Consider the following 27241-nt stretch of genomic DNA (forward strand, 5'->3'; position numbering starts at 1 on the left):
GAAAAAAATGTTGCAAGAACTCAGATCAGGTGAATAGGGGGGCTGTGGAACAACAGGACGTCATTTTTCGATTTCGGGAAAAGAAAAAATATCACAAGGACCCAAATTAGGTGTCGCCAAACACGGATGCGGCCATCATGATGCTGTAAACAGAACCTGGATTCATACGAAAAAATGACGTTTTTCCATTCGTACACCCAGGTTCGTCGTTGAGTACACCATCGCAGGCGTTCCTGTCTGTGATGCAGCCATGGTCTCCGAGCTGATAGTTCATGCTGCTGCAAACGTCGTCGAACTATTAGTGCAGATGGTTGCAGATAGTCTTGCAAACGTCCCCATCTGTTGACTCAGGGGTCGCGACGTGGCTGCACGATCCGTTTCAGCCATGCGGATAAGATGCCTGTCATCTCGACTGCTAGTGATACGAGGCCGTTGGAATGCAGCCCGGCGTTCCGTATTACCCTCCTGAACCCACCGATTCCATATTCTGCTAACAGTCATTGGATCTCGACCAACGCGAGCAGTAATGTCGCGATACGATAAACCGCAATCGCGATAGGCTACAATCCGACGTTCTACATCTACATCTACATCCATACTCCGCAAGCCACCTGACGATGTGTGGCGGAGGGTACCTTGAGTACCTCTATCGGTTCTCCCTTTTATTCCAGTCTCATATTGTTCGTGGAAAGAAGGATTGTCGGTATGCCTCCGTGTGGGCTCTAATCTCTCTGATTTTATCCTCATGGTCTCTTCGCGAGATATACATAGGAGGGAGCAATATACTGCTGACTCTTCAGTGAAGGTATGTTCTCGAAACTTCAATAAAAGCCCGTACCGAGCTACTGAGCGTCTCTCCTGTAGAGTCTTCCACTGGATTTTATCTATCATCTCCGTAACGCTTTCGCGATTACTAAATGATCCTGTAAGCAGCGCGCTGCTCTCCGTTGGATCTTCTCTATCTCTTCTATCAACCCTATCTGGTACGGATCCCACACTGCTGAGCAGTATTCAAGCAGTGGGCGAACAAGCGTACTGTAGCCTAGTTCCTTTGTTTTCGGATTGCATTTCCTTAGGATTCTTCCAATGAATCTCAGTCTGGCATCTGCTTTACCGACGACCAACTTTATATGATCATTCCATTTTAAATCACTCCTAATGCCTACTCCCAGATAATTTATGAAATTAACTACTTCCAGTTGTTGACCTGCTATATTGTAGCTAAATGATAAAGGATCTATCTTTCTATGTATTCGCAGCACATTACACTTGTCTACATTGAGATTCAATTGCCATTCCCTGCACCATGCGTCAATTCGCTGCAGACCCTCCTGCATTTCAGTACAATTTTCCATTGTTACAACCTCTCGATACACCACAGCATCATCTGCAAAAAGCCTCAGTGAACTTCCGATGTCATCCACCAGGTCATTTATGTATATTGTGAATAGCAACGGTCCTACGACACTCCCCTGCGGCACACCTGAAATCACTCTTACTTCGGAAGACCTCTCTCCATTGAGAATGACATGCTGCGTTCTGATATCTAGGAACTCCTCAATCCAATCACACAATTGGTCTGATAGTCCATATGCTCTTACTTCGTTCATTAAACGACTGTGGGGAACTGTATCGAACGCCTTGCGGAAGTCAAGAAACACGGCGTCTACCTGTGAACCCGTGTCTATGGCCCTCTGAGTCTCGTGGACGAATAGCGCGAGCTGGGTTTCACATGACCGTCTTTTTCGAAACACATGCTGATTCCTACAGGGTAGATTTCTAGTCTCCAGAAAAGTCATTATACTCGAACACAATACGTGTTCCAAAATTCTACAACTGATCGACGTTAGAGATATAGGTCTATAGTTCTGCTCATCTGTTCGACGTCCCTTCTTGAAAACGGGGGTGACCTGTGCCCTTTTCCAATCCTTTGGAACGCTACGCTCTTCTAGAGACCTACGGTACACCGCTGCAAGAAGGGGGGCAAGTTCCTTCGCGTACTCTGTGTAAAATCGAACTGGTATCCCATCAGGTCCAGAGGCCTTTCCTCTTTTGAGCGATTTTAATTGTTTCTCTATCCCTCTGTCGTCTATTTCGATATCTACCATTTTGTCATCCGTGCGACAATCTAGAGAAGGAACTACAGTGCAGTCTTCCTCTGTGAAACAGCTTTGGAAAAAGACATTTAGTATTTCGGCCTTTAGTCTGTCATCCCCTGTTTCAGTACCATTTTGGTCACAGCGTGTCTGGACATTCTGTTTTGATCCACCTACTGCTTTGACATAAGACCAAAATTTCTTAGGATTTTCTGCCAAGTCAGTACATAGAACTTTACTTTCGAATTCATTGAACGCCTCTCGCATAGCCCTCCTCACACTACGTTTCGCTTCGCGTAATTTTTGTTTGTCTGCAAGGCTTTGGCTATGTTTATGTTTGCTGTGAAGTTCCCTTTGCTTCCGCAGCAGTTTTCTAACTCGGTTGTTGTACCACAGTTTCTCTTACGACCTTGCTTGGCACATACTCATCTAACGCATAATGTACGATGGTTTTGAACTTTGTCCACTGATCCTCAACACTATCTGTACTTGAGACAAAACTTTTGTGTTGAGCCATCAGGTACTCTGAAATCTGCTTTTTGTCACTTTTGCTAAACAGAAAAATCTTCCTACCCTTTTTAATATTTCTATTTACGGCTGAAATCATCGATGCCGTAACCGCTTTATGATCGCTGATTCTCTGTCCTGCGTTAACTGTTTCAAATAGTTCGTGCCTGTTTGTCACCAGAAGGTCTAATATGTTATCGCCACGAGTCGGTTCTCTGTTTAACTGCTCTAGATAGTTTTCAGATAAAGCACTTAAAAAAATTTCCCTGGATTCTTTGTCCCTGCCACCCGTTATGAACGTCTGAGTCTCCCAGTCTGTATTCGGCAAATTAAAATCTCCACTCAGAACTATAACATGGTGGGGAAATCTACTCGAAGTATTTTCCAAATTATCCTTCAGGTGCTCAGCCACAACAGCTGCTGAGCCAGGGGGCGTATAGAGACATCCAATTACCATGTCTGAGCCTGCTTTAACCGTGACCTTCACCCAAATCATTTCACATTTCGGATCTCCGTCAATTTCCTTCGATACTATTGCACTTCTTATCGCTATAAACACGTCCCTCCCTTCACTGTCCAGCCTGCCTCTGCCTTATGAAAGTCGGAAACGTGATGGTACGCATTTCTCCTCCTTAACACGAGGCATCACAACAACGTTTCACCTGGCAATGCCGGTCAACTGCTGTTTGTGTCTGAGAAATCGGTTGGAAACTTTCCTGACGTCAGCACGTTGTAGGTGTCGCCACCGTTGCCAACCTTGTGTGAATGCTCTGAAAAGCTGATCATTTTCCTATCACAGCATCTTCTTCCTGTCGGTTAAATTTCGCGTCTGTAGCACCTCATCTTCGTGGTGTAGCAATTTTAATGGCCAGTAATGTACTTTAAAGGCATTACGAAGCTCCTGCAAACCCGAATATAGTGGTATAATGATTTCTGATACTGTAGTCGAAATATTTCACAAAAATATCCAGAAACATACGCTAGCACTGAAAAACAAGACGGGCCAAATCAGTTGCTGAGGTGCAAAAACCGCCACATGGGTCTCTCATACCAGCTCTCTCTATGTATCAAGCGCTCTTTTCACAAATGCTGTTTCCTTAAGCACGTGTATGTACACACATTTGAAATAGCTTTCCTAGCCCCGTTCTTGTGTGCTACAAGTCAGCGTATAGCTGACGAAATATCAAAGCCGCATAAAGCAGGGGAAAGAAGAAATACATTTAATATTTTCAGCGTAACCCTATCCTGTTGTTGCTTATAACAACAACGCCGGGCTTACCACATTTCTCGGGCACTTTTGCGAAAAGTTTCAAGGTCAACATTAACAAACGGTAAATCGCTGTAGTCGTATTTCAAGAGCTTAAAATGCCTTTAAAAAACCTAAATTGTTCCTTTTTCAAAAAAACATCCATCCATCAATATCTCGGTCGATACCAGAGCTGAAAGGATTAAACATGCAACAAAACTGCGTACCCCTGAGTGTGCTATCATTTGCCGTAAATCTAGTTTCGATACCTCCAACCGTTCACAAAATAAAACAGGTGCTACGTCTTTCGACTCACCCTGTATTATTTCAACATATTGTAGGGGATGGAAACTTGTTTTAATGTTAATCTAATATTTTGCAATTCAGAACACACAGAAAAGTAGTACTCTACGTCTAAAGTATTCATGAGACACAAGCGAAATAGGTCAGTTCATAACGCCTGAGTATAACAACTTGTAGGGATGTGAGTTGATAGAATGATTGCATGGGCTCAGTCGTAGGTAAAGCAGGTGCAACACTTCGGGAAATTCAATCTTCGAAGGAAGACGCTTACAATATGTTTAGAATACTGCGGATGTATGTAAGATCGATACCAAACAGGACAAATGTATACAAAGAAGAACCGCACAAATGGTTACATGTTCAGAAAAGTTTCGGGATTGCAGCCGGTTGTCATTTGCTACACTCCATGATACACTGAAGAGCCAAAGAAACTGGTACACCTGCAATTACGCAGAAGTGCCGCAACACGACGTGGCATGGACTCAGCTAATATCTGAAGTAGTGCTGGAGGGAACTGACACAGTGAATCCTTCAGGGCTGTCCATAAATCCGTATGAGTACGAGGAGCTGGAGATCTCTTCCAAACAGCACGTAGCAAGGCAACCCAGATATGCTACATAATGTTCACGTCTGGGGAGTTTGGTGGCCAGCGGAAGTGTTTAAACTAGGAAGAGAGAATTATCGACGTGTGGGGTGTCGCATGTCCTACTGGACTTGCTCAAGTCCGTCAGAGGGCACAATGGACATGAGTGGATGCAGGTGATCGGACAGGATGATTACGTACGTGTCACCCGTCAGAGTCGTATCTAGACGTATCAGGGATCCCATATCACTCCAACTGCACACGCCTGCATCATTAGAGAGCCTCCAACAGCTTCAACAATCCCCTGCTGACATGTAGGGTCCATGAATTCATGTGATTGTTTCCATGTCCGTACACGTCCATCCGCTTGATACAATTTGAAACGAGTCTCTTTCGACCAGGCAACATATTGCCAGTAATTACCAGCAGAATATCGGTGTTGACGGGCCCAGGCGAGGGGTAAAGCTTTGTGTCGTGCAATCATCAAAGGTACACGAGTGGGCCTTCGTCTCCGAAAGCCAATATCGATGACGTTTCGTTGAATCTTTCGCACGCTGATACTTGTTGACGGTCCAGCATTGAAATCTGCAGCAATTTGCAGAAGGGCTGCACTTCTGTCACGATGAAAGCGTCTCTTCAGTCGTCGTTGGTCCCGTTCTTACAGGATCTTCTTCCAGCTGCAGCGATGTCGGAGATTTGATATTTCGCCGGATTCCTGATATTCACACTACACTCGTGAAATGGTCGTGCGGGAAAATCCTCACTTTATCGCTACCTCGGAGATGATGTGTCCCATCGCTCGGATGCCGACTATAACACCACGTTCGAACTCACTTAAATCTTGATAACCCGCGATTGTAACATCACTAATCGATCTAGCAACTGCGCCAGACACTTGTTGTCTTATATAGGCGTTGCCGACCCCAGCGCTGTATTCTACTGCCGGCCGCGGTGGCCGTGCGGTTCTAGGCGCTCCAGTCCGGAGCCGCGCTGCTGCTACTGTCGCAGGTTCAAATCCTGCCTCGAGCATGGCTGTGTGTGATGTCCTTAGGTTAGTTAGGTTTAAGTAGTTCTAAGTTCTAGGGGACTGATGACCACTGCAGTTGAGTCCCATAGTGCTCAGAGCCATTTGAACCATTTGTATTCTACTTGTTTACATATCCCTGAATTTTATTACGCATGCCTACACCAGTTTCCTTGGCGCTTCATTATATTTCCACTGGCCACCTGCCAGTCATCTTCAGGTGGACCATCGTATCTGAAGAAGACACCAAAACTCCTCAATTAAAGAGCGTGCTGTGTGTATTTCGCACATGCGGTGACAGACTGAACACACTACCTGGCGGCTAGCGCCATCCGGAACTCAATATGTCCTCAGGGTAATCGCTCGCCATGGCTATCAGCGTACTCTGTCGTTTTCGTTTGAAAAAAAACGTGGAAATGATGTGGATCCACCAGTTATCCAATTGGCACCCGCGTCACAATTCTTCAGACTTTCCGCCATGCAGAAGGCCATTGTATTTGTCTTTTTAGGAGTTTGGAACGACTTTAAAAAGTATACGCCTCCATTAAAAAAATCTACTTGCTGCCAAGTTTTCCTTGATGCGAGAGTTGTGAGGATTAAACATATTACGAATTTTCATGTCCTTGGGCATACTATCATGTGCCGGAAACCTCGTTTTAATATCTTGAACCATTCACGATGTGAAAGGAGGGTTCTGTATTATATTTAACACTGGAGTCACAAAATACTCTTGCTGTGGCCACAGTTATTGCATCTTCCTACTCCATTGAATGTACAGTAGAGAAACAGTGTTCAACAGCAGTTGACGTGGTTGACTGGTTGGTTGATTTGGGATTAGAGAAGGATAGGGAAGGACGTCGGCCGTGCCCTTTCAAAGGAACCATCCCGGAAATTGCCTGAAGCGATTTAGGGAAATCATGGAAATCCTAAATCAGGATGTCCGTACGCGGGTTTTAACCGTCGTCCTCCCGAATGCGAGTCCAATGTGCTAACCACTGCGCAAACTCGCTCGATTGTTGACTGAAAAAGGCGAGTACAGCGTTGATGTTCGGTGCAGCCGTTTTCCACAGATTCGTGTGGTCTTGTAAGCCACAGTATGCTGGCAAGATATTTCATACATTCCTGCCTTCAGCTATAAAAAATCACCTTACACTGTTACCAGAAGGTCTGCAATCTTAGATAATGGGCGGAAAACCACTTCAACCTGGAATCCCCGTAGGATTATGGCTATCTTGTATAAAATCTTGCCAACAAGAGGAAGAAATGCTAGAGATTTAGCCGACGTGCTCTGCTCTCAGCTTGACCACTGGAGGGGACAACTTTTGGCGACTCCACGAGGGTTTGGTGTCGAGGAGGGAGGAGAGGAGAGCTTTTCGAGGTATTCGGTGGGTGTCCACCGTAGAGGATAGTCCGCGCAGTTCCGCTCAGGTACGTTGCACGTTTGGCAAATTGGCAGAGAGCCGCCATAGAGGACAGTCTTGGTTCTCTCGGGGCATCAGCAATGCTTCTCTGCACATCTCGACGCTAGGGTGGGCCGGTTGCAACTTTTGCAGCTTCGCACATGCAGCCAGTCTCCACGTCGCCCGTTGGGCATTTCAATGGTGAGCGTATTGGCCCTGTTAGCAGTTTGTCTGTGAGGACTCAGTATTCACTGCAGCGAGTCCATCTGACCTACACTCAGGCGTCTCGACCAACCTATGTCTAACTGACGTTCAGCAGCGGTTCATAATCTCGGTCAGTACTTCACTTGTAGTCAGAAAGCGTTGTTGCTATTATCCTGAGAAAGGCATCGTTTTGGCTTGACCTCCTCCCCCCGCCCCCCCCCCCCCCCGCTCCTTTCCTCTTTAATAACTTCTGCAGCCATCGACATCAGGCCACCGTGTGTTTTGTGCCGTGTTTCTTTTCTTGGAATATGATCTGTATGATAATTCTGGGAAAGCACGCGTTGGATTCTAGAAGTCTGAAAAGAGCAACATTTCATTTCAGTACCCTTCTCATTCTCGCCATTTGAATTATAATAAATTTTTGTGAGATGAGGATTCATAACAAGGGAAGGAAAACTTACACATTTCCAAAGATGCTAGTTTCTTTCGCCTGTAGCTATTTGTGAAATTTATAAGCATGTACCTGCCTTAAAATAATACCAAAAAGCCGGTAAAATGTAAATGTCGTGTGACTAGGGCCTCCCGCCGGGTAGACCGTTAGCCGGGTGCAAGTCTTTCTATTTGACGCCACTTCGGCGACTTTCGCGTCGATGGGGGTGAAATGATGATGATTAGGACAACACAACACTCAGTATCTGAGCGGAGAAAATCTCCGATCCAGCTGGGAATCGAACCCGGGCTCTTAGGATTGACATCCTGTCGCACTGACAACTCAGCTACCGGCGGTGGACAAAAAACCGGTGAGAAATCTCGTTTCGTCTTTCACTTGCGCGTTAAGAATATTATCACGTTTCTTTTCATGGATGGCAATCTCCAGCTATTCTAGCAAGTCCAGATATCGTCATTTATTTTCTATGTGCATGATTCCTAAATCGTTTTCTGTTCTCTTAATGGGATGGCCTGTTTCGTGCACGCCGGTCGTAACAACTGATTTGTCGTAGGTACTTTGCCTTTCATGTTCCTTTTACCTGATACAAATATTATTCCCGTCTGTCCAGTATACTTTGCATCACAAGACCCGCAGTGCCATCTTTCGAACTTGTTTTCTTTTTACATCGTACTTCAAGCTGCACCACAGTAGGTTATTGTTTGGAACGCTATTTTGAGACCGTGGAGTTTACCGAGCGAGGTGGCCCCGTGGTCAGCACATTGGACTCACATTCTGGAGGATGGCGGTTCAAATTCTCATGTGGCCTTCCAGGTTTAAGTTTTCTGTGACTTCCCTAAATTGCTATAGGCGTGGTTCCTTTGAACAGAACAACACCGATTTCTTTCTGTATCCTTTCGTAATCCGAGCGTGTTCTCCGTTTCTAATGATCACGCTTGCGACGGGAATTTAAACTCTAATTTACTTCATTCCGTGAGGTTTAAAAATGTTCGCCATCCATTGCGAGACTGTTCGATGCTACGGCATAGTCATCATTTCAATTTTTCTTCATTTAATTTCTTCTTTCTATTCTTATTACTTCCGCGCAGCGGTTTATTCACAGTTTCTATTTTGTTGCCGTGTTGATCGCTCTGGGTAATAATAAAAATTCTGATTGTACTTTATAGGCAACACATAACTTTGATTCACATTTTGTGAATTGACACTCCTAAGTTGCTAGAATGATCTCTCTCACCAAGATGATTTACCTCCCAGCATCAATATATTATCGTACATTTTTTCTTTCCTATTATAACGGCACATATACTTAGCCCATTTCTAATAAGGGCGAGGTAAGGAGTTCGAGATAACAAGGATGTTTATTGTTGATCTCAGGCGTGTTAATGACTCAAAATCCTGGAATAACCAACATGTGATTCTTGCAACCTTCTCCTAGTTGATGGCTGGGAGGTAGGACAGGGCCTTTCAAGTTTGATACCGTCTGTTAGTAGGTTGGAAACTGCGGGAAATCGCTCCTGCTGGATCCTGCCTGGGCAGAAGCTCTCCAACGACACAGCTCTTCTCGCGCGAGGGTACGACGCTATTTGAGATGCGAGATGGTGCGTGCGCGCTATCAAAGAAGGCACTTTAGCGGACGATGAGGTATTCTCCCTATTACGAAGACAGCTTCTCATTAATAACTGCACATCAGGATCACGCTGCATCCCAGAAAGCAATCTCCTACGTAATATAAACGATACTCTTCTCACCAGGCGTCAACGGAATGCGTCGTCGAAAAACACGTCACATCAAGGACTCTCTGTGGAAATGGATGTCACATTCAGGAAAAGCTGGAATTACGTGGTAGCTCGACCTAATGTAGTCTGGTTCTCCATCACGGGCTGATGCTAACTAATTCGAGTCATTGTTACTTTCGCTGGTAGACTGAAGGCTTTTGCTTCATATAATTCTTCGTTACCTGTAGCTTTCGCGCTATAGATTGGTATCGTTGCATCTTTTCTACGACCGTTTTCATTTGAAACAATGGCAGTTTCTGAAAGAGACTTTTATTTCGATTCTACCCGGTGTAGAAGTATGAAACCGGAATTTGGCTTCAATAATTACACGTCAGTTGTTTGACACTGACAAACAATATTTTATTCAAAATCGTCTCCATTGCTATTTACACATTTCTCTCACCTCTCCGCCTGGCTATGAATGCCACGCCAAAAATAAAGTTCTTCTTTCGAAGCGAACCAGTCAGCGATCTATTTTCGTACATTTTCATACGAACTGAAGCGTTGTTCAGAGAGAGCGTGTCCCAGTGATACAAACAGATGATAATCGGACGGAGCCAAGCGTGGAGAATAAGCCGCATACTCTAGTATTTCCCAACTGAACGCCTCGATCGTTTCCCTGACCCGTTTTGCTGTGTGTGATAGACACACATCATGGAACAATATGACTGTGTTGCTTTATTCCATAATACGGTCTTTTTCACGTAATGCTCGATTTAAATCGATTTGCTGTTGGCAGCGGTTAGTGTCAACGGATTCCCCAGGTTTTAGCAGCTCATAATAGGTGACACACTTCTCATCACACCGAACACAGAGCACTGTCTTATTTCCAAAGCGATTTGGTCTTATAGTGGATGTCGATGGATTCACCCATGATTTACGGCGCTTACGATTCTTAAAACACAGGTTGATTATAACTATAGCTAAACTTTTCAAACGCTGTAGAAATAACACCACTGGTCAGAATGACGTCAAATTGTAACGTAATGTTATCGGAGAAGGGGTAAAAAGTATGGCAGAAGAAAAAAAGTATGAAATTGATCAATAGATGGCAATGTATGTGTCAGAATACGTAAATGAAAACACCTGTCATACGCACGACTCACTGAAATTGATATAAGCACGCCGCGTACACGGCTCTTCCTCCTTTCGTGTCTGCGACGTTCGCCATGAGTGTGTCAATGTAGGATCGCCTCTGCTTGTAAAACTGTATTACAAGAATGATCACTGTACCCACGTCGCTCTGCAGAAGTTCCGGACACTGAATGATTTGAAAAAAAGCGTTGGTTCAATGACTGCCGTGGGTCTGGAGAAAATGATTCAGAAATTCGAAAAGACGGGTCTTTTGGTGTTCAATCGGGCAGAGGGAGGAAGCAAATTGATTCGACGTCAGTGGAAGCATTGGCCACAGCAATGCAGGAGGAGACAAGTGATGGTGTGCAAACGTGTAGTGTACGGAGAAATGGCCAAACATTGGACATACCCGTGAGCATGGTGCGTAATATCCTACGAAACATCCTTCTTTGCTATCATTCAAAATCCCCCATGTGCACGAGTTGCTTCCTATTGACCTGCCACCAAGAGAGAACTCTGCTTTAGAATTTCGTCCTCTCATGGACGTGGACAATGACTGACTGTGGAAGATTTTGTGGAGAGACCAAGCCCATTTCCATCGGTAGGATATGTCAATACGCAGAACTGTCGAATATGGGCAACGGAAAATCCACGCGCAAGTCAACCACTACCACTTCATCCTGAAAAGAGCACTGCGTGATGCGGGACTACGGCGCCATTTATCATAGGGCCACATTTTTTCGAAGAAATAGATGCTTCAAGTCCTGTTACCTGTTCCGTCACTGGTAAGCTCTATGAGTGCCTTTTGCCCAAGCACGTCATTCCAGTTCTCAAACAGCGTGGATGTGTAGATGGGATCATTTTTATGCACGATGACGCGCTTCCGCACATTTCAAATCCAGTTAAGCTGCTACTGAAGCGCGACTATTATCATCCGCCATGTCCCTACAGCCTGGCCGTCCCGATCACCTGATCTTAATCCGTGTACTTCTGGCTGTGGGGCTATCTGAAAGACGTTGTGTTTAGTGTTCCCATTGCAAACTTAGCTGCACTGAAGACACGCATTGTGCGACGCATTCTGAACGTGATCCTGGACACACTTCCATCAGTTGTGGAACATGGTGTTTCTCGATTTCACCTTGCTGCAGAAAACGGTGGACAGCATATTGAACATCGTTTGCGCCAGTCAAACGGAAAATAATAATCCGCTTTGATTGTGATTGATGGGTGTTTTAATGCGGTTTTTGGCCTCAGAACAAGTAAAAACCGATTTTTACCGTCCGATGTGATATGATCTTGCCGGGATGGACGGGCTTACGTAACTAACAGTATCACACTTGCACACCTATGCACACAGAGTAGTATAGTTTGTTTAACGTCAAACGTACAGCTTAGGCATGGTTGTGTGATTCATTTGTCATCTGTAGTCGAGCACTATTAAATTATGATGTATACAGTGCCATCATTTGCTATATTTTGTAACTACACTCCTGGAAATGGAAAAAAGAACACATTGACACCGGTGTGTCAGACCCACCATACTTGCTCCGGACACTGCGAGAGGGCTGTACAAGCAATGATCACACGCACGGCACAGCGGACACACCAGGAACCGCGGTGTTGGCCGTCGAATGGCGCTAGCTGCGCAGCATTTGTGCACCGCCGCCGTCAGTGTCAGCCAGTTTGCCGTGGCATACGGAGCTCCATCGCAGTCTTTAACACTGGTAGCATGCCGCGACAGCGTGGACGTGAACCGTATGTGCAGTTGACGGACTTTGAGCGAGGGCGTATAGTGGGCATGCGGGAGGCCGGGTGGACGTACCGCCGAATTGCTCAACACGTGGGGCGTGAGGTCTCCACAGTACATCGATGTTGTCGCCAGTGGTCGGCGGAAGGTGCACGTGCCCGTCGACCTGGGACCGGATCGCAGCGACGCACGGATGCACGCCAAGACCGTAGGATCCTACGCAGTGCCGTAGGGGACCGCACCGCCACTTCCCAGCAAATTAGGGACACTGTTGCTCCTGGGGTATCGGCGAGGACCATTCGCAACCGTCTCCATGAAGCTGGGCTACGGTCCCGCACACCGTTAGGCCGTCTTCCGCTCACGCCCCAACATCGTGCAGCCCGCCTCCAGTGGTGTCGCGACAGGCGTGAATGGAGGGACGAATGGAGACGTGTCGTCTTCAGCGATGAGAGTCGCTTCTGCCTTGGTGCCAATGATGGTCGTATGCGTGTTTGGCGCCGTGCAGGTGAGCGCCACAATTAGGACTGCATACGACCGAGGCACACAGGGCCAACACCCGGCACCATGGTGTGGGGAGCGATCTCCTACACTGGCCGTACACCACTGGTGATCGTCGAGGGGACACTGAATAGCGCACGGTACATCCAAACCGTCATCGAACCCATCGTTCTACCATTCCTAGACCGGCAAGGGAACTTGCTGTTCCAACAGGACAATGCACGTCCGCATGTATCCCGTGCCACCCAACGTGCTCTAGAAGGTGTAAGTCAACTACCCTGGCCAGCAAGATCTCCGGATCTGTCCCCCATTGAGCATGTTTGGGACTGGATGAAGCGTCGTCTCACGCGGTCTGCACGTCCAGCACGAACGCTGGTCCAACTGAGGCGCCAGGTGGAAATGGCATGGCAAGCCGTTCCACAGGACTACATCCAGCATCTCTACGATCGTCTCCATGGGAGAATAGCAGCCTGCATTGCTGCGAAAGGTGGATATACACTGTACTAGTGCCGACATTGTGCATGCTCTGTTGCCTGTGTCTATGTGCCTGTGGTTCTGTCAGTGTGATCATGTGATGTATCTGACCCCAGGAATGTGTCAATAAAGTTTCCCCTTCCTGGGACAATGAATTCACGGTGTTCTTATTTCAATTTCCAGGAGTGTATTTATTTTTCTTCTGCTATACGTTTTCCACCTTCTCCCATAATATTCCGTAGCAATTTGACGTCATTCTGACAAGTGGTGTTATTTCTACTGCGGTTTGAAAGTTTAATTATAATCACCCCGTATATCCATTTTTCATCACCTGTTACTATTCGATGGGCAAACGAGTTTCTTTTGTATATGGGAAACAGCATTTCACAAGTGATCTTTTGATTTGCTTGCTGTCTTTTATTCATTTCATGCGGAATCAATTTTCCGACACCTCTGCGCCTTTCCCATAGCATCCAACCGAAGAGAAACGACTTCCTGCATCACATTCAATTGTTCCGCGAGTTCCTGTTGAGTTTGAGTATCATCTTCATCAGTTCAGGCCTGCATTTCGTTGTCTTCGAAGTTTTTCGGTGTTTTCCCGCGCTCGTCGTTTCTCAACCCAAAATCATCATTTCTGAATGTTTTGAACCACTCGAAACACTGTGTTTTCCCAAGAACATTCTCGCCGAAAACTTCGACAAGCATTCGATGCCATTCTCCAGCAGTTTTCTTCAAATGATAACAGAAAACCAATGCTGTCTGCAAATCGCAGTTCGGGGAAACTCGACATGATTAAAGGTTTGAAACAGGTACCGATGTATAGAACATGAGTTACTGTGTGTTGACATTCGTCGTCAGACGTTTCAGGAACCACATGGCGCAGCAGACGCGGTCTCACGGCTCCTAGACTGACGGCTAGCACCATCTACAGGGAAATTTCAGTTTCATCCTTCAAATGGTTCAAATGGCTCTGAGCACTATGCGACTTAACTTCTCAGGTCATCAGTCGCCTAGAACTTAGAACTAATTAAACCTAACTAACCTAAGGACATCACACACATCTATGCCCGAGGCAGGATTCGAACCTGCGACCGTATCGGTCGCTCGGTTCCAGACTGTAGCGCCTAGAACGGCCACGCCGCCGGCTGTTTCATACTTCCGCGCCTAGTAAATTACACTAAATGGATAAGTACACCCTTAGTTTACTTATACAGCAAAATACATTGTATGTGAGGATTTTCGTCCACTTTTAGCTTTCGCTTGAAATGTGCGCAGTTAGCAAGTTTACTTCACTCGACAATGTCCGTCCAAAGTGGAGGAAATGTCAGTTACCGTTTGCCTTAACAGTGCTAGTTCTCATGGAGAATGGAATATAGTCCCTGGCGGTACGCCCCTGACGCGACCGAAAGAGCAACGTGTTACATTTTTACTCCATAAATTTATGTTACGCCTATAAAAGAGCTATATTATGGAATATATCTTATACAGGCCCGCTATTCTTGGATAAAAATATCATAGTTCTCAGTAAAAACATGCTAACGCCTAATGTGGTCCTGGACACCATTATTGGAGGTGAAAAGCCATACAAATATGATTAGCAACTCGACAGAATTTGTATATGAACAGTGACCAGGGCCTCGTTATAAATACATATATTCTTTTATCTCGATAGCTGCAATACCCAACATTTTATCTTCTGGCTGAACAGATTCCTGTTTACTACTTCCTCTACTTCTGTTTTGGATTTCTCATTTATTATCTTACTGGAACAGGGATACATTATTTGATTTTCCTGTATACGTCAGAGGCTTGTGCGTAAACCTATTTGTTGGGAGTCTATTGACACGGCGATAAAATTTTAATCTTCGTCTTCTAATGTGTTGTAGCAAGTCTAATAAATTTCTCTGTTGTTTTATAGGATTTCCGTCTGTATCCAACCGTTTTTTCTGAGCGAACAATTTTCCTTATAATCTTTCGTTCTTCCTGCAGGATCTTTCCCAGATCTCTTTCTTCTATTGAGAAGTAATGTTTCACTTAGGCGCGTTGCAGTTTCTGACATTTGTGGATAGAAATGATCTTTTTGTTGTAGATGCCATACGTTCTCCCGTACGCTGTCTTAAGTTTCTGTGATCGAACATTCTGTGCTTCCATTTCTAACCTCGTTGGCTCTATCATCTCACCGATATACTTGAAGTGCCTGACCCTTTTGAATTTAGAATCATTCTCGTTTAATTTCTGAATGTTAAATTTAGTGTAAATCAAACAATTTTACTCAAAAGAGATTTCGGTGCCAGACTTTTTACCGTATTGCTTAAGAACTTGCATTTGTTTGATTTCTGTGATTTCACTGTCCATTACTCACTAAAGAGACTGCTAAATCTAGGCAAGAGACCTCAACGACATCTTTCGTTCGTTCGTTCGTTCAAGTTGAGTAGGCTTCTAGAGGTTTTATTTTTTTTATTTTTTTCTCATTCCCTAACACATTAATCAAAGAATGAGATTGAAGGGCAATGGCGCCCGCCCGTCCGCTTGACGAACACCGGTTGTAACTGCAAAGGGTTCTAATATTTCCTTCATAAGTTTTGCTGTGCACTTTACGTCCGTCAGAGTTTACTTGATGAGGCATAGAGTTTTTGGGTCTAGTCCTTTCGTCTCTTGGGTTTAAAAAATAAACTGTCCATCACCTGACTGATATACCTTTCTGAAGTTGACGAAAGTGGGGGTGACTGGTCTACTTCGGGTTATCTTAGGGTTTTGTATTATTTTTAGTTTGATGATCTATTCTGCGCAAGAATGCCATTGTCGGAAGCCTGCTTGGTATTCTTCGATCTTACATTGAAGCTCTGCTTGTCTTCTTTGAAGTAAACAAGGTGAGAAAATCTTATGCCTCACTTATTTGCAACAGAAACCAGTTTTTCCTTCTTGTCTCTGTTTTTCGCTTGTGTTATCAATTTTGTTACCTGCTTTCCGATCTCGAAAAAGTGCTGTTTAGTCTCTGGTGAATTCCTGATTTTATATTTCGGGAAGGCTGTCCTCTATTGCTGAATCCTACCAAGATTGTTTCGTGTTCTGCTACCGCGGGATTAGGTTTTTGGTTTACTGTGTGATCTTGGTTTGTAACTGTTCCCAAGTGACCGCCTTTTCTTTCTTTCGTTTCAAAAATGGTTCAAATGGTTCAAATGTCTCTGAGCACTATGGGACTTAACATCTGTGGTCATCAGTCCCCTATAACTTAGAACTACTTAAACGTAACTAACCTAAGGACATCACACACATCCATGCCCGAGGCAGGATTCGAACCCGCGACCGTAGTAGTCGCTCGGTTCCGGACAGAGCGCCTGAACCGCTAGACCACCGCGGCCGGCTTTTCGTTTCTCTTCTGTATTAGTTCCTTGGGCCCATTTTGTGTCAAGTTTCTCACTGTGTGTTCTCTAGCGCAGGGGCTTCCAAGCTTTTCCTCAGGCGGAACACTCTGGGAATGCTGGTCCTTTGATGGAAGATCTTGTTTACTTCGAAGGTTAATAATTTTTTAAAAAATGAAAAAAAAATGTTATTGAAATGATTACTTCAGTTTTAAAATATAACGAAAGCATGTAAACCATAATTAAGTTAATAAAATAATTAGTATCGCCAAAGTATCGAAAAAGAAAACAACATTTTATTAATATCTTCTCACGAAACACATATTCTATTCCCACATTCTGAGACACCTTGCTCGAGTGGTATGTTCATCTTGGAACGAACAAAACTTTTCTGCGCACAAGACAGTGATCCGAGTCGGCATTGACACCTCTGTGGAGTTGTACATAGCGTACTTCTTTCTGTGAATGGTATGTGATGGCTAAGAAGATCGACTTGATATTTACCAAGCAATTTTATGAGTGACCTCCAAGTCTTTTACCTTCGGAGATGTTTTCCATTTCCAAACTTGGTAGTTGACACAACGAAGTTAGTATAGCCCAACCCTTGCTGGTGAATTTATGTTCGGGGTAATTGCCAACGATTTTCTTGGTGTTTTTTTCTCGCCCAGTTTGTGTGCAGAAATCGCCTAATAGAAATTTTATATCTTTGCCTGGAATTTTTGACACGATCTCCTCCAGTTTAGTCCAAATTTGTTCAATCTTTTCAGGTTCTACTCAGTTATCAATGCTTACGGGAGCATGTGTATCAATCAATGTGTACATCTTATCCGAACACTTCACACCTTCACACGCATTGTCATGATCCTGTTATTTATGGGAGTAACTACTTCGGTTGAATCGACTACATTATTGTTTACAACAAAAGCCATACCCAGTACTCAACACTGGAGTGGCATCTCTCCCGATTCGCTTATCTGCTTTGATTTTGGAGATACGGTAGTTACCATAATCAGTAGGATTGTCGTCTGTGAAGCATATTTCCTGGAAGGTAGTGTCAGCATCTTTTGTTGATGTAGCTTTGATATGAGATTTCCTGGTTTGCTGGTAGAACTGAGAAGCTGATATTGAAGGTTCTACTACGCGTACGTTTCTTTGGTGGTAATTTACCAAAAAACTCCGAAACCAGGTCCCCCAAATGCCTGCTTTTAATCAGGATTTTGTTCACTTTTTTCCACGGGGGGGGGGGGGGGGAGGTGTTAGTAGGGCCAGGGATTGTTTGTTCCTCGAACATGAAATCTGCAGCCGTGTACTTTGGATGAATAGACGCGACCACACTGTCGCTTGCTCAAAGTCAGACGCAAGGCGGAATTTGTTGAAGGAGTTAGCTCTTCCGCTAATTCTGCCGTACCGAGATCCAAAAAACGTGAAGCACCAAGAACGGAAGGGACGCTGTGTGATATTATTTCAGTCATTAAAATCGAGTCAGTACGAGCCCCTCTGTCAGTATAATGTTGCAGTCCCATTGGTCTGAATGCGTGCACTATTTGGTTGGGTTTGAGATTCAAACGGCAAACTGCGAAGGACTTCGAAGACATGTGGAACAGAACGACTTTTTTGGAGATACGTTGTGAGATGAAATCAACAAAAGTACAACAAGGGTAATATAGTGTAACTGATTTAAATCGATGCCGACGGAATTAGTTTAGCAAATGAGACACTTAAAGTAGCAGATGAGTTTTGTTATTCGGACAGCAAAATAACTGTCAGTGGCTGAAGTAGAGGGTGAAACTTTCAGACTGGAGTCTGAAATAGAAACATTTTATGCAAACCGATGGTGGAGAGGGAGAAAAGAAAGGAAAGGAACTAATGACACCGCTGCATCGGGACTTCATGCGACAAGTGAAAATGTGTGCCAGACTGGGACTCCTTACTAGACAATTGCGTTAACCACTGCGCCACACGGACCAGTGTCTATGACAAATGCGTGGACTATTTCGACATGCTCCCTAGCCGACACTCACTCCCATCTAGCGCCATGTTTCCGTAGTTCCCGTCCAAGTCCTCCATGTTCGCTAATTTTAGATTCGTACGAACGTAAATGTGGGTCCGCACTGGAAGGTTGTAGATTCACTGCCAGTCGGGGAGAATCGATTGTGTAGTTGCGCTGTGCATGTTCCCAAGCATTCATATATAAGAAACATCTGTTAACATAGAATATAAATTTAGATATACGGAAATCTTTTCTGAAGGTCTTTGACTTAAAGGTAGTCGCTTGACCGAATCTGTTTGCCTGCGAATAAATATACAACAGGTTTTTGTGCGCCCTCTACTCCGGTTTGTAAATACATTGGAGCTGTGCAAGCCGACCGTGTGGTCGAGCGGTTCTAGGCGCTTCAGTCTGGAACCGTGCGACCACTACGGTCGCAGGTTCGAATACTACCTCGGACATGGATGTGTGTGATGTCCCCAGGTTAGTTAGGTTTAAGTAGTTCTTAGTTCTAGGGGATAGATGACCTCAGATGTTAAGTCCCATAGTGCTCACAGCCATTTTGGAGCTGTGCAATCTTGTTTAGAAAGTATGGTATTGAAACTATTTATCTGAAGTATAGCCTTGTGAAGCACGATTGATAAACGCATGTGAGACAAGAAAACAGAAGATTTTTTAAATTTGGTGCTGCAAGCGAACGGTAAAGATCAGATGAGCGGATCTAATAGAGAAGTACTGAACCGAATTGGGGAGAAAAGAAATTTATGATAGTGTGACTAAAAGAAGTGATTCAGTTGATAGCACACTCCTTGAGGCATCGATGAATAGTCAGTTCTCATACGGAGGGCAGTGTGGAGGGGGGGACGGGGTAAAAATGTAAAGGGAGATCTAGGCTGGACTACAGTAATCAGGTTCACGTAAGTGTCGATTGTAGAAGTTATCTGAACACTAAGAGGCTTGCGCAGAATGGACTAGCATGGATAGTTACATAAAGCCAGTCTTCGGAGTGAAGATGACAACTCAGATTTGAGAGACGGCGTTAAAGTAAAGTAACTCACCACCCAGTTGGACCAAACTCCATTTTCATTGACGACGTTGATCCAGTCGCCCACGATGCGGACGAAGTCCTCTGCGCTGGAGTCTCCGTTGAGGTCGGTGATGAGCAGGAAGTTGAAGGAGAAATGCGCGCCAGGGTTGGTGGCGTTGCCGTAGTAACCCAGCACCTGGTCCAGTGATCCGTACGCCTCCGTCATCATCACCCTGGGACAAGCATTGGACAAACACGTCAAAGAACAGCCGAGTTGCAGAGTTAGGCAATGCAGCCGCCGTTGTGGAGCTTGCTAAGATACTAAAAACATGACGTGTTCTCCGCTGTGGCATGAAACTCCAATGAGTCTGATGCAGTGACGAAGGACATTTAGGGCAAATTGTACGAGCTTCGCTAAATGGATATCAATTTGACATTAGCCCAGAAAATGAGCCCAACTCAAGAATTCACTATGTTGTGTAACACTAACACTAGCCTTGGATCAGATTAACAAAGTTCATTGTTGATTTAATTCAGTATGAAACATGCTTCTCAACGTTGCTAAATTACTTAGCGATAGAGTTATCGTGTTTCTATGCCATATATTAATCGTAGAACCTAGATACTCAGTATTTTTTATTGATGGCTTCGTGTTGTGAATATTAACAGTAGAAATCGCGTACTTCTAGCTTGCAAACAACTTAAAAAGGAAGTTATTGTCGGAAGATTTCTTGTGCCAGAATAAACACATTTTTGAAGGCAAAAAACTAGTAACTGCGGCCAACAAAAAAAGGCATGGTAGAGAATTGCTTTAATATTAAGTCATGAAACAGGGAACATATCGAGACAGAAGATTTTTAAAAATGTGTCACGGCAACATAAAGAAATGGCACAATAAGATGTTAGTGTGCGCCAAGGTACTGTTTCAGAATGCACATTACAACACAAGGAATCGTTCGACAAGTGCTAGGTCACGTCCACCTGCCGTTAGCAGGAAATGACGCTGCCGATTTTACTTCGAACAGAAACTCTTGCCGGCCGTGGGGTGGTATAACGATTTTTTAACTGACACGATGAACTTAACTCTTCCGATTCATCAATGCAGTTTACGCAAGAGGTCGGTGTTCGGTATTTACATTGTCGTCTTGCATGAAATTTAATACGAAGTATGTACTATCGTTACTCAAACCTACAACGATTTTTTTTGTAAGAAATGTTCAGTCATTACTGTCTGATTTCTGGCTAGGTATACTTACTACTCACTACAAATACGTCTGCTTTTGCCTTGACATTCTGCCGCTAAATGGGTCGAAATATCTTCTAACTTTTTCCCATCAGTCACTAGTTTTCTCCATGTACGCTTATAGGAGTAATTACTTATCTTTATTGTGTTACCAACGACATCTTTAATACTTATTTCTTTTCATTCTTACTTCTTTTGCGGTATCTGTACATTGTGAACCGACGACTGCAACTGAACTTGACTTAACCTGGTAAATTCTGCCAGTCGAAATTGATCGGAGTTCATAGCTACGAAATCTGATATGTTCATTTGTGCAACACAGATTTACAAGTTCCGTTTGACCGGAGTTTATTATTTGTGCTAATCAAAGACCAACAGCATTATTCAATCGGCGCTCAGGAGTAAATGACACTTAAAACAGACACAAGTTTTGCTGTTCGCGCAACCAAATAACTGACGATGGACGAAGTAGAGAAAATATAAAACGCTGACTGTAATGGCAAAACGAGGATAATGGAATGTAGTCGAGTTAACTAGGGTGATGCTGAGGAAATTAGATTAGGAAATGAGACACTTAAAGTAGTAAAGGAGTTTTGCTATTTGGGGAGCAAAATAACTGATGATGATCGAAGTAGAGAGGACATAAAATGTAGACTGGCAATGGCAAGGAAAGCGTTTCTGAAGAAGAGAAATTTGTTAACATCGAGTATACATTCAAGTGTCAGGAAGTCGTTTATGAAAGTATTTGTATGGAGTGTAGCCATATATGGAAGTGAAACATGGACGATAAATAGTTTGGACAAGAAGAGAATAGAAGCTTTCGAAATGTGGTGCTACAGAGGAATGCTGAAGATTAGATGGGTAGATCACATAACTAATGAGGTGGTATTGAATAGAATTGGGGAGAAGAGAAGTTTGTGGCAAAACTTATTTATTTATTCATCCATAAACAAATTTCTTTATATGGATGTCGTCATTATACATGCATGTGTACATTATTTTGTCATATAAGATTATGAAATACAAGCTATATATAACAAATTCATTATATATATATATATATATATATATATATATATATATATATATATATATATATATTTATTACACACACAATTTATCATTGAATTAAATAATGCAGAAGAACCTGCTTCAATCAAAAGAAATATATCACAAGACTCCTCTAATAGTTGTATGGGTAAATTACAATCTAGTATGTCCACTTTATAATTTTTTAGCCTGATTATTTATTTATGACAGTTTTATGCTGCATGAATTCTCTAATCGAGTAAAAACTGTTTTTAATAAATATTCTTTAAGGAATGCTTTAAATTTACAGAGTTCCTTTATGCTTTTGATTTCTTTTGGCAATTTATTGTATATCTTGACACCTTGGTAAAACATAGTGATTTAGGGTTTAGTTTTATTCATTCTGTCTAGGTACAAGCAATTACTGATTCTGGTTTGGTGATCATGTTTGCTAAGTATTGCTCAATATTTTTGTGAATAAATACTATAGTTTGTAAAATATATTCACTTGGGATTGTCAGAATATCCCACATTTTAACTATCTCACTGCAGTGTGCTCTTTTGTGACTCTTGATCATTATTCTGCTAGCTCGTTTTTGCAATCTGAACACATATTTCACATTTTGGGCATTTGCACCCAAGAATATTATACCATAACTTATTATAGAATCTATGTGTGCAAAGTATGTCATTCTCTGGCATGAACTATTGCACACAGTGACTAATATTCGTAAGGCATAGCATGCTGTGCTAATTTTTTCCCAAACATCCTAATATGTTCATTCCATTTTAATTGTTGATCAACATACATACCCAAAAATTTTGTGCTGGCTACACACTCTACAGTTTCATTTTGAACTTTAAGTTTTTTCATATTCGGTTTTTTCTTTATATAGAAGTTTATGGTATTAGTCTTCTTCACATTAAGGGTTACTTTGTTGTTATTTGACCAGTTGTGAACTTCCATAAGTGCCTTTTCAGCTTTTACATTTAACATTTCTGATGTCCTGTCTGTAATTATTATACTGCTGTCATCAGCAAACAACACTGTTTGTCCTTGCATTACCCACTGTGGGAAGTCATTAATATAAATAAGAAATAGTATTGGGCCTAACACACTCCCTTGAGGTACTCCAATGTTCAAATATTCTTCATCTGAAAGATGTTTCACTAAATAATTTGAGCTACTTGAAATTTGAGATATCTCCACCCCCTGCACTCTGTCTGCAAGGTAAGATCCAAACCATTTATTTACAACCCCCCTGCTTCCTAGTGCTTCAAGTTTACCTAGTAGTATTTCATGGTCAACTGTAACAAATTCTTTGCTGAGATCTAGGAAAATACTTGTTACTTATTCTCCTTTATCTAGGGCTTCTAGAACTCCTCTTGTAAATTTTTGTATAGCTGCTTCTGTTCCCTTTCCAGTCCTGAAGCCAAACTGTTCTTTGCATAGGAGTTTGTATTTACTTAAGTAGTCCATAAGTCTGCTTTTCATAATAGTTTCCATTATTTTTGAAAAAGATGACAACAATGAAACTGGTCTGTAATTCGCTGTATTTTCTATATCACCTTTTATGTGTATGGGAAGAATTTTTGCGTGCTTTAGATAATTAGGGAAGCAACCTGATGAGAATGACTCATTTATAATGTCTGCTAAGGGTTCTTTTATGCTGCTAATGCAGTCTTTTAGTGTACACATTGGAACTTCATCTAGACCTGAGGATGATTTAGTCTTGAATTTATGTACAACACTACTGATTTCATCTCCATTGGTGACAAGAAGAAGGGATCGGTTGGTAGGACATGTTCTGAGGCATCAAGGGATCGCCAATTTACTATTGGAGGACAGCGTGGAGGGCGAAAATGGTAGAGGGAGACCAAGAGATGAATACACTAAGCAGATTTAGAAGGATGTAGGTTGCAGTAGTTACTCAAAGATGAAGAAGCTTGCACAGGATAGAGTAGCATGGAAAGCTGCATCAACCGGTCTCAGGACTGAAGACCACAACAACAATGGCAAGTAAAGCGTTTCCGAAAAAGAGGGATTTGTTAACATTACATATAAATTTAAATATTACGAAATCTTTAATACTGATATTTATATGAATTGTGACATTGTACAGAAGTAAACGTCGGTGACAAGCAGATAAGACAACACGAGAAAAGAAGTGAAGCGTGATGCTACAAAAAATGTTGGAAATTAGTTAAGTAGATCGAATAACTAATATGGATATACTTTAGCAAACAGGGGAAAAATGAATATACGATACGACTTGACTGAAGGAAGGGATCGGTTCTAAGACACATTCTGAAACATCTAGGAATGATCAATTTGGTAATGGAAGAAAGTATGGGGAAGGGGGGGGGGGGTTAAAGTTGTAGAGGGAAGGCAAGGCATAGCTAAGATAAGCAGATCCAAATGGATGTAGTTTGCCGTAGTTATTCACATGAAGGCTGGTGTGGGGAGCTGCATCAAACTAGTCTTCGGACTGAAGGTAACAACAACAACAACAACAACCATCACCCCATTTTGATCCTATTTGGTTTCGGTCTCAAGCTCTAGAGCAATATGCTAAGTTGTGTTGCTAGATTTTTTTGTAAGAAATCTTGTTTGTAGATCGTATGACTTTTACAGTTCCCTCTGCTTTTTCTACGATCCAGCCCATGCAATCATTCCATTACACATCCCTAAAAACTGTTACACCAATGTGTGACTCACCGACGTTGTAGTCACAGGATATTACTATTCAGTGTTTTGTGAAGTGGCATAATTTTACATTTCTAAACATTTAAAGGAAGTTGCACCCCGAATAACGCTTAACTGTGTCATTTCGTTGGTGAGAACAGTAGCCTCATGCCGTTTGCGTGAGGCAAAGGAGAGTAATGGAATAGTACCAGTTCAAAAATCCACAATGCGCACCAAGGACAGCGACAGATGCTTTTCACGAGATGTTCTACATACCTGCACACTTCAGTCGCAAGTCTGCTTAGCAGTCATTATAGTATGATACGTCTTTTCACAGTTCTGGCGCATGTAGACTCGTGGCTTATGGTACTTGCTTATCCTAAGATTCGTTGTGCTACGAATGGATATTGGAACAATGTGGGCTCTTTGTCAGGTTAGTGGTGGGAATCGCTACATTTTTACTTTTATTGACGCTCTCATTATTTTTAAAGCTAATGGGATGGCAACAACCATATTCTTCCTCCTCACTCAGTGGTACAATAAAAGTCCCTCAAATAACTAATAACATACGTGATTAGTATTAATTAATGTTAATTTTATATCTTTTTTTTCATCGTGTTACAATTAACGATACTGGTTAGAATGTCTGTAATTTATGGATTGAGATAATTACGTAATTTTTAGGGACTTCTGATGCTGTACAATCTTTTTTGACAGTAATAAGAATTTAATTTTTCAAGAAAATTTTCTTTAAAGTAAAACCCTCCTCCATCATCCTTAGTAAAATTTTGAATACTTCGTCTTGTGTCCATTGCAGCTTCCACCACATGAAGCCACAGATTGTTTCGAAGAAAATTTTTATTTCAGGCAGATCTCACTTTGCAATATTGTGAGAAAACAGTACATAGCCAGAATTTTCAGGTGTTGAACTAAATAAGCTGATTAATTTTCAATGACCACTGTAGGTAATCTCAGTCATGTTTTTTCTTAGAGCAGTATTTTATTTTTGTGAACATTTCGAGTCATAAATTCCACACCATGTCATGCAATTTTCATAATGTGCTTCAGTACTGAGTTTCATGTAAATCACGGATACCAGAATGTACGGTAGGGATCCAGAGATTTAAACGCGGTAGCAAGCCACTCCACTGACGTCGATTTGAACCAAACCAGCGCTCAGTAACACTCAAATCCATAACGTATTGTGTTGTAATTGCGTTTATGTGTGAAAACAAGATTGTTTACGGCTGTGTGAATTTTTATTAAATACTTACGGCTGAGTACAGAAATATGCCTGACGGATTTTTTACGTCAAGTTTTTAAATGGAAAAAAATGGCTTCGGTTCGCGATCGCCAGTATTACTAATCATATTTAGTTATGAATTAAGTTTCACATTATCCTAAACACAATCAGTAACGCTTGTAAACATGCAGATTCCTTTTCCGTTGAAAATACTCATGTCTGCTGAATACATTTACTGTTTCAGGTTATGAAAGGATTTTGAAAACTGAACTGTTGAATATTTCTTCGAAACGCAAGCTGAAGACTGATGCTGTTCCAGCTCTAAATCTACCGTCCACCGGTGCTGTTTCAGGACATATTAGTGAGTCTAATAATGTGAGAAATATTTGGTCAGAAATATGAAACTACCGTAAAGAGGCAGAAGATACTTTGCAGGTGGATATATTACCAACTAATCAAGCCATTACTACTAGACAAAACGTTCACCGTGAAAACAAACACTGCCGTGAATGCGACAATGGGTGCTCAGGCCAACAATTACAAACTATAGAAAGAGGAATAAAACACCTTACGCAAAAATAGCAGATTTACAGTATCACCTCTCTCGATGCAGCGCTGAGTTACTGAAATTTAAACATGTTCAAAAAGTGGTTCAGGGCTTGTTTCCTGACTGTGAACGACAAGTAGTTATGAAAGGACAGTGTAAAAACTGGTCAACTGAAGATAGCACAAACGCTGGAATTTTACATTGCCTATCACATGAAGCGTTATCTTTTGTCAGGGACGTATTTAAATATCCACTTCCTAGTGCCGTCACTACTAAAGGAAGACTCAGACAATTTAGCGTTCGACGAGGTTTTCAAAACTCGAATTTATTAACGAAATATGAGATAGATGTTTGACCAGACAGAGGAGGTTATGCTCAAGTTTTTGTCATGAGATGTTTAATAGGAAAATGAGTAACGTTGACACAGCCGTATCTAAGCACATGTTGAGCGGAAAGAGATGTTGAATTTAAACTGAGAGCATTTGCGTGTGATATGAGGTCATGAAACAGAAGACTTACACGAAATTTAAGGGTTACTTATTTGAAATTCCATCAGATCAAAACAGAAAATAATGGCTTTTTTTATTTGCTTCAGGCCTTAAAAATGTTGCAGAATCATCTACTTGACAATGGCTATCGATTAAAATCTGGTATCTTGCTCACGAAAGAAGAGTTTATTAAGTTAATTGAACCTCAAAACACTGGTGTAGACCTACAATATGCCCATAAAGTAACCAT

General features: G+C 42.5%; 1 protein-coding gene across 1 annotated transcript in view; it reads right to left on the minus strand.

Annotated features, from left to right (window-relative positions):
* The window catches only part of LOC124799212, a 333002-nt gene that overhangs the window by 252057 nt on the left and 53704 nt on the right, over positions 1-27241 (minus strand). The window contains exon 6 of the mRNA XM_047262783.1: positions 19787-19988. Coding sequence (XP_047118739.1) covers positions 19787-19988 — 202 coding nt within the window. The remainder of the gene's footprint in view (positions 1-19786; positions 19989-27241) is intronic.

The sequence above is a fragment of the Schistocerca piceifrons genome, chromosome 1, assembly GCF_021461385.2.
Source record: "Schistocerca piceifrons isolate TAMUIC-IGC-003096 chromosome 1, iqSchPice1.1, whole genome shotgun sequence".
Taxonomy (NCBI): domain Eukaryota; kingdom Metazoa; phylum Arthropoda; class Insecta; order Orthoptera; family Acrididae; genus Schistocerca; species Schistocerca piceifrons.